At 40.9% G+C, this 9,116-nt stretch overlaps 1 protein-coding gene across 1 annotated transcript; it reads right to left on the bottom strand.

Annotated features, from left to right (window-relative positions):
- Positions 1-3,921: 3,921 nt before the first annotated feature.
- On the bottom strand, positions 3,922-4,668 carry LOC145982497 (maternal effect protein oskar-like). The gene has a single exon (XM_083115955.1). It carries the CDS (start codon positions 4,666-4,668, stop codon positions 3,922-3,924), a length of 747 nt encoding a protein of 248 aa, XP_082972081.1.
- Positions 4,669-9,116: the final 4,448 nt, after the last annotated feature.

Raw genomic sequence — 9,116 nt, forward strand, 5'->3', positions numbered from 1 at the left:
ATACATAAATATAGCATAAGACATATACTCTCTTGATACACGTAAGTCCCAAAGAATTATTTACACTATTAACAATGTATTGGTATTTACAGCGTGATTACTGAATGAATTCCTCAGAAAGTGAATGTCCATTTCGCTCTGGCCACCACATGGTTGCATGTAACATCAGGTCATAAATGAGTCAATGACCACCCCAGCTGCGCGTTGTCTCGCCGCAAAACCTTGCCCACTTGGCTCCAAAGCCCGCCGCAAGCAAGATTCCACTTATACTTTACGACCACAGAATCCCGGATGTTTGGCTCATTAAATCACTTCCCTGATCAAGTCAGTACAGCAAGTCTGAACAGAGGCAAACTAGGAGCCAAAATGACCCAACTAACCATATTTGTAAGGCTGAGGAAAACAACAGAATTAAATCCCAAAACTGCAGTCCGCCGCGAAACCACACCAACTTGGCTATCATGCCCGCCGCAGGTTTGATATCACTTGACCTACAAAAGATTTATCCTGCCAAATTTCAAAGACTTTCGTGAACATTCTTAACCCCTGCCCTGGCATTTGGTTGCTCACAGGAATCGATGAGTATCGGCAACAACTCGTTCACCCCGTCCAAATTCAACTCCTGCACCCTTTTGACCCAAAACAACCATTTGTCGCGTGAACATAACCACAATTTGCAGTTTTCGATTGACTGATTATTTAATCTTTCTCCTGATAAACAATCAACTAACGACAACGTCGAATTCCCGTTGTTCTCAACGCACAGATATGGTCCTACAAACAGTTGACAGTACTTTTTTATTATTTTATCTTTCAGACCACCTGGGTTTTGGTTTTTAATGAAGACCAAATTACCCACTTCGACGGCAGGATTAGCCATCTTTTCGGCATTGAGCATTTTTAATCTTTGTTGCCTTTTACTAAAACTGTTGAGATTTGACATCACCAGCTTGCCATCCCACGTGACGTTATTTTCCCCGTCCCTAAGCGGAATATCCGTCAGTCTTCTTGACATATTTAACCTAAGCTCGGAGGGAGAGTATCCCGTCTGAGTCGCAATAGAACCATTTAAGAGGTATAACGCCTCTGCTATGTGTTCCGGCCATTTGTTATGATTAGAACAACACAGCACCCTCATCAATCGATTTAACTCTGAGTGATAGCGCTCGACCAGGTTTGAGCTAGGATGGTATACCGGAGTATACACCAGTTGAATACCCCATGTTTTCATAGCCTCTTCAAAAATTTTTGACTTGAATTGCGGTCCGTTATCAGAAACTATCTGTTTCGGGACACCTAAGTGCACAAAATAAATCTGAGTTAACTTATTTACTATCGTCTTGGCATTACTATTAACAATGGGATAGGCAACCATATACCTGGATGCAGCATCTAAAACCGTAAATAGGAACCTTTCCCGCTTCGGACCCAACGTGAACGGACCTTGGAGGTCAATGAACAGTAACTGCCCAGGTTTGTTCATGACGTGAGATTTTGCGACGAATTTTGCCGGATGTTTATTTGGTTTGGTGCGCTGACAGAGCTCGCAATTTTTTACGTAAGACTTTACATCCGTCTGCATCCTTTTCCAATAAAATACTTGGTAAATTTGAGATAAAGTTTTCGCGACACCAAAATGTCCCATATCATCATGACATGCCCTTAACACTTTTCCAATTAACTTGTCAGGAATACAGATTCTACAGCGAGAATCTGTATGGAAATCTTTAATATACAATACATCGTTATACAAACTATACGTTTGGTTCCAAGTTCTAGATCGAGGATTGACATTCAGCATCGTGCCCCTTAAATGATCTATGATTTGTTTCAAATTAGTATCCTGACTCTGAAACAAGATCAATTCTTCCCTAGTGACAATTTCCTTAACCAAGGGTGAGACAGCTGAAATATTAACTAAAAATTGTTCATTCAATACATCGGGAAAATTCCTGCTCAGTGTATCAGCCAAAACATTGTCAGCTCCTTTACAATACTGTACCACAAAAGAATATTGTTGCATTTGGATGAACCATCTAGTAAGTCGAGCATTCCAAGAATGGGCCGACTCTAGCCACGTAAGCGATTTGTGGTCAGACACGACTACAAACCGTCTACCTTTGAGAAAGGTGGAAAATTTCCCTATAGTAAACAGGATAGCTAAAACCTCAATTTCAGTCGAGGTGTAAGACTTTTCATATGATCTGAGCAGTCTACTAACAAATCCTAAAGGTTTCATGTTTCCCTCTATGATTTGAAAACAATAACCCCCTATTCCCACAAGAGATGCATCCGTTTGAATATAAAACGTTGCTTCAAAATTCGGAAAATTCAGTGTCACCTCTTGGACTACCAGGGACTTTAGTCGCTTAAACGCTTCATCTGCTTCCTTGGACCAACGCCATTTGGTCTTCAATTTCAACAATTCATATAAAGGATTCGCAATGATGGCATAATTGTGTATATATTTAGCCAACCAATTGAAACTGCCTAGAATTTTTTGTAGTTGTTTCAAATTTTCTGGTTTACGTAAGTTGACTATTGAGTCCACGTAAGCTGGATCTTTGGTGATACCCTGCGTGGAGACGATATGTCCCAGAAATTTAAACTCTTTAACCGCGAATTTGCATTTTTCCAACTTCAATGTGAAACCTGCACAGCTTAGCCTTTCCAACACCAAAGCTACGTGCTTTAGATGTGACTCGAAGTCCCTAGACTTGATTATTATATCATCCACATATACAACCACAAAATCCAAGAACGAACCGAGCACTCTGTTCATCACGTCAACAAATACCGCTGTGCCGTTCACCGAGCCAAACACCACCCGCCTGAATTGATACAAAATACCCTCAAATGCAAAAGCAGTGTACCTGCGACTGTCCTCATGCAAAGGTACCTGCCAATAGGCATTTCCCAAATCAAGTGAAGTAAAAAATTTACAGTCTAAAAAAGAAGTCAATAGATCATCAATTTTCATTGGGGTCAGTTGCATGGGTTTAACATGCTGGTTGACTTTCTTTAGATCGACGCACAGGCGAATTTCCCCATTAGATTTCGGGACAACTAACAACGGCGAACGGTATTCTGAGTCTGATAGTTCTATCACCCCCCATTCCAACATTCGATTTAATTGTTCCCTCACCTTGTCTCTGTATGCATAGGGAATAGGGTAGTTCTTTGCAACGATCGGGACCTTTGTGTCAAGTTCCATGCGATGGACATATTCTTTACACAACCCTGGCTTATCCGAAAAGGTCTGTTCAAACGAGGTTAGCATCCCCAAAAACCTTGCATTTAAATTCCCATCTAGATTTAGAAAACCTTTTAATTTGTCTATCCAATCTAAGGGTTGATTTTCTAATCCGGGTGAATTCAAAGATACGTTGGATATTGGCACCTCCGATTCCAGAGTGTCGACTTCTTTAAGAGGAGTAAACTTTAAAAGAGCCCTACCATTGGGTGTTCTATAGAAAAAGGCCTCCTCGTCAAAATTGAGTTCCCCGTGAATCCCATATATGACATCTAATCCTAATAACACAGGAATATTTAAATTTTTCACTACGATAAAACGCACATAGTAATCATAGCCCCCCAAATTGATCATTACCTTCGCAATTCCCTCTACTGATTTTGCTTTTGAGCCGGAATAATCAATCAATTTTATGCCGGAAGCAGGTTCCAACCTTGGCCTAGAGATTAATGATGAGATGGATTTCCAGACGCTCATTCCCAATAGGCTCGCCTCAGCGCCACTGTCGCAGAGGGCAACAAATGGTTTACCTAAAATAGCAATTTGAATCAAAGCAGAAGCGCACCGTTTAGAATCAATATTTACAGGTACAAATAAATTCTTCGAATTATCAAAATCAGTTCCTTCCCCGATATCATTAATATTTACATACATAATGACAGGATGTTCTACCTTACTCTCACCCCCCGCCCGTAGGTCAGAGCTTCCCTTCGGTTTTCCGAATTAGGTCGTTGCATGGACGGTTCATCAACCGCATGAATCTCGGCCTCAACCACAATCTGCGAATTTGGTTCAGTAGCCCTTGGCTGCGATTTTCCTAAGACTCCTTTTCCCCTAAGGAAATTGAGCACACACACCATACCTTCCCTATTCCAGTGTACACGATCCATTTTTCCCCGTGAAGGATTACCTAAGAAGTCTTCAAACAAATTTACTCGTATATCGCCCTGACTGCTGAAGAACAGCGAAGAGATGTCATGTACCTTGACATTTCTATCATTGTGAAGTGAAACTATGAACTCATTGATCCCTTTCCATTTCCTCCAAACATATGAATTTTCATTACGCATAATGCGTGCTAAGGGAGGTAAGGTCAACCAATTAATTTCTTTTGTTCTGTGCGATAACAGTTCCAACGTTTCTAACATGTTGCGCTTAACAACTTCTTCAGATTGGAAGTTAAGGATGTCATTCGTGCCAATCATGAGAATTACCGAATCGGTCAACTTTGAACACGATCTTAATCTACTGTTCAGCTGCTCCGTGGTTTGCCCACTCACCGACAGTCCTATACCCCGATTACCTTGCTCATCAACATTGAGTTGACCGTTACAAAACTTTTGAGCAAGCCTAAGCAACATGCTATCGCCGATCAACTGTTTCCCTTCCAATAATGGTTCACAAGTATTCGACATCTTAGCTACATCCCTTTGACCTTGCCGTACTACTGAGGCGATCCCTTTACCAGGAGGATTATTCCCAAACGAGCTCACATCACCTCCTTCGATGCGAGTCGATCTCCGTTTCCCGACGAAGAATCCTCTACAAAATCTCTGTTTTTATGCCATCGCCGTTTGGTCTTAGGACTCGAACGAGTGCCCTTCCCACCATTCATAGAGGGAGTTGTCAATGTGGGAATACACGACTTGTCCTGGATCTCTGAATCCTGCGAAGCAACCATAACTTTGTTAATCCCGGCCTTAAAACTCTTGCCCCTCAGAGGAAGAGCTAGGTCTCGCTTGACAACTGCCTCTTTCAGCGACTCAAAATTTTCTATTGCGTGAGTTGCCTCAGCGAAAGACGAAATGTCCTGCATCACCAAATGTTCTCTTAATTTGTATGGTAAGAGAATACCCAGCTGAGCTACAATATGCGATTCTTCAGCTTTGGGTTGGATGGTGCGAAGCAACTTAAAGTTCTTAGAGAAGAACTGTAACACGCTTTCCTCAGATGTTTTTTGATAAGGCGAATTTAATACTTTTGCCAGGCAGGTGCTACGCCACCTTGAGCTTTCATAATGTTTGATGAATTCGGATTTGAACAAATCATATGAGACCAACCGAGCCTTTCTTTCGGAAAACCAGATCTTCGCACTCTCAGTCAAGAGTTTTGGCACATATTTAATGTATTGAACCTGATCGATACCATACAACTCCAGAAGTTCCTCCACTTTTTCGAGGAATTCAGTGGGTGTTACATTTGTAATCAGACCATTAAACTTTGGGAACTTCAACAAATCTTGAGGCTTTATACTGAACAACTTCGTATGAGCCAAGCTCCGATTCCCCTTAAGATCAGATTGTTCCCCGTTTCCCAGGCCAGCATCCTTCAGAGCTTCAACCCTTTCTAAAGACCTACACGGTTTAACCCTTCTATGTCTGGTCTTTAGATAACTTTTCCCTTTCAACGCAGTAGGTCCCTTACCAGGTCTTTCAGTTTCCGTAGAAGACTCTGCACTTGAAACACAGTGGCAAACAAACAGTTTTGATTCTATGACTGTCCGACCATCGGCAGCGTCAGAATTATCCGTAGAGGTAGCCTTATCCTTACGACCCACCCCAGTGTCCCCAGAGACCAAGTGACCAACATCTTTACTCTTAACTGGTTTACCTCGATTAACTTGCAAACGATCAACTTTACATGTACCTTCTCGGCCCCAGCTATCCAAAACCTTGCTAACTCTACCCATCGAGTCCTCAAGGGACCTCAGTGTCACCATAACTTCTGCAGGCACGGTGTTAACAACCCGAGCTTCATTAGCTTGATCCTGAGAAGAAATATTTTTCAACTGCTGAGAAGGTGAAGAAACTTCCTTCTTTACTACTACCACCTCACTATCACTAACAGATTTTGCTAATTGAGGACGTTTTGGAATTTGACTCTTCTCTATATCCCTACCTGCCAACTTATCCAACACCCTTTCTACTATTTGCCCTTCCAAGGATTTGAAACGATTTTCATTAAGAATTTCCATCTGGTCCAAGGATTTTTGCACACCCTGTACTTCAACATCCAATTTACTTGCCAGATCATCACATTTCTTATCAAGCCCCTCTGCCCTGGTTATGCATTCAATTCTGTATTGTGATAACGTAAGCGTAAGTTCTTTGATGCCCTCGCAATTCCTGACCAGGTTTTGCTGCAAATTTGATATACATTTGTTTGTATCATTTAGGTCAGCCCTAAGGTTACCCACCAACCTACTGGAGTGCTCAGTTAATTCAGACTTCAACTTCTGACTGCTCTCCTTAAGTTCCTGCTTGAGCAACTCCGTGCTCTCTTTGGACGCCTGACTGCTTTCCTTAAGTTCCTGCTTGAGCAACTCCGTGCTCTCTTTGGACGCCTGACTGCTTTCCTTAATGAAGGAAAGTAGGGTGTCCAAAGTCACTGGTTCATTTTCCGTACCCATTTTTTTTTTTAAATAATTAGAATTAGAAACAAAATTAATTTGTTTAACGCCCGAGCAAATCCGACCACTGCAGTCACCCTGCCATTGAGTCCTCGTAATCTTATGAAGCGCAAGTTCAAATTGGGTTTCGAGATCTTAAGAAATGCCCCTGGAAATTTGAAACTCAAATAAGATTCAAATTTTATTAAACTGACATCGAGGAACTGAAAATCAGATTCTCGATATCTGTTGCAATAGGACCAAAATTTTACAGAAAACCCTAGAACTGCAATCGGTAGCACTAGTAGCGATGTCAATTGGACTACAGTGAAACGAAGTTAACAATACCCATCCTTTTCAAACAGTCAATTTCCTCATATCTACTCCTCAACAGAATCGCCCCCCCCCCCCCTTTCTATACCACATTCCCCCAACGCCCCCAGGCTGCCATCATACAACCTGATTATGCCCTAACCTATAGTTACAGCTATCCTTTCCCACTAAACCTTTCCCCCCAAGCATGGAAACAACAACCCGTATTGACCAGAGCGAAACGTACACTCCCCAACTGAAAAGGAATATCAGCATTAAACACAGAAATATGTACACAATTTACACTATAAGAAAATCATAAGGTTTAAATCGCAAAATCACGAGTCGATAATAGATGTTTATTTAACAACAAGCATTTATAGCAATGTCAATTACAATTTTATAACGGACCCTGTTTATCCTTGAAGTAGGCCACGTACTACAATTGCGTGCCTGCAATTTCACAACTATCAGACAAGAAGTGATAAGTTTCAACGAATAATAATGACAAATCCATACTCAAGATTATAAGCAATAATGTCTTTCCTTTATGCAGGCAACACGAAAATAAGTAAATTTACAATATAAAGAATTATAATGCAATTCAGTATTTTATGAATTTGTACCTTTTCTCAAAAATTTGCCCTTAAGGATATATGCTTGCACATGTATATTTTTAGATTAACGGAGCATAATACAGTCCCCGTTTAACATACTACTTAGAACATAAAAGGCCTTTCCCAGCAAGCTAGTTGCACTGCATACCGATACTGGTATATACGAAAATTGATACTCTTTTCTCCACCAATGTTTTTCTAAGTAAGCAAATGTATAACGTAATGACTATGATCCATACATGATGGAATATTGTTGCCTGAATTAATTCAAAGATGAATCAGATTCAAATTTGCACATTCAGTACCCTTTAGCCATCATTCGAGTTCCTTTACAACATTTTAACCAAGATGGCTACGCGACGCGCAAATTTTCCCGCCCAGTCTAACGGAAGCACAACTCGCGCATAATGGCCATTATCGAACACACGAATGCTAGCATATGAATATAGTAGATAAATTATTGAATATTTCGTGTTCCTGGTACACTCACCTGATTACTGCGCAGGTATTCAAAGATATGTGTACTTACACGTCACCAGTCCTCCGGCCGGATATGTCACCACAGAATTCAACTTATAATATCCTTTTCCACACTCACTTTTATTTCGAAACTTATTGAGATTCGTAAATCGCAACCTTTTGGGAACATGTCCAACCATATGGATTCACTTATAGTTTTCATTCAGCGCGATTTCCAATGATTCTTTTTCCGCCCGTTGCGTTTCAACCACCATCCACATGTCTCCTCCAGGACCGAGTCCTTGATCCGTTCCTCCAATCACCAGTTCTTGCATCCGATTCCATTCGTCCAAGCCCCTTCGTTTTTTACTAGGCCAACGGGTTCCACGATCCGTTCTTTGGAATCAGTTCCTGTTGAACGGTACCTATATTCCGGCTTCATGGATCTTTCTTCTTTATGCAAGTTCGTAATAATCAATACAAAATAAGTCTGCATTCCAACTTGGTGATATGTTATTAGTAAACAATATCGCTCTTTGTATTAAGATCTCAATCATAATTAAATTAATAAACAAAACATTAATTTGACGAATTTAAATTCAGGGTGCACTGAGGACATCTATTGAGAGTCCTTTGAATCAAATATCAGCTCTGTCGGCTGATCTGTATCCTACTGCCATCTATGGGCAATTACAGTACCCAATAGACTTCTATGTTATCAACCAGGTTAAACCACATACATCAACTTGTGAGGAACGCTTATGACACCTACCGTCATAACTGGCGCCCAACTAAAGGCCGAACCCCGTACAAACAATTCCATCTTTTAAACAATTTACAAATAAACGTTACACTCCAACATACATAAATATAGCATAAGACATATACTCTCTTGATACACGTAAGTCCCAAAGAATTATTTACACTATTAACAATGTATTGGTATTTACAGCGTGATTACTGAATGAATTCCTCAGAAAGTGAATGTCCATTTCGCTCTGGCCACCACATGGTTGCATGTAACATCAGGTCATAAATGAGTCAATGACCACCCCAGCTGCGCGTTGTCTCGCCGCAAAACCTTGCC

This window comes from Lepisma saccharinum, unplaced genomic scaffold (genome assembly GCF_977018435.1).
Source record: "Lepisma saccharinum unplaced genomic scaffold, izLepSacc3.1 HAP1_SCAFFOLD_198, whole genome shotgun sequence".
In the NCBI taxonomy this organism is placed as follows: Eukaryota; Metazoa; Arthropoda; class Insecta; order Zygentoma; family Lepismatidae; genus Lepisma; species Lepisma saccharinum.

What these genes read in the sequence shown, in the direction of transcription:
- LOC145982497 (XM_083115955.1), bottom strand. Translation starts at nt 4,668, where the DNA reads ATGTCGAATACTTGTGAACCATTATTGGAAGGGAAACAGTTGATCGGC.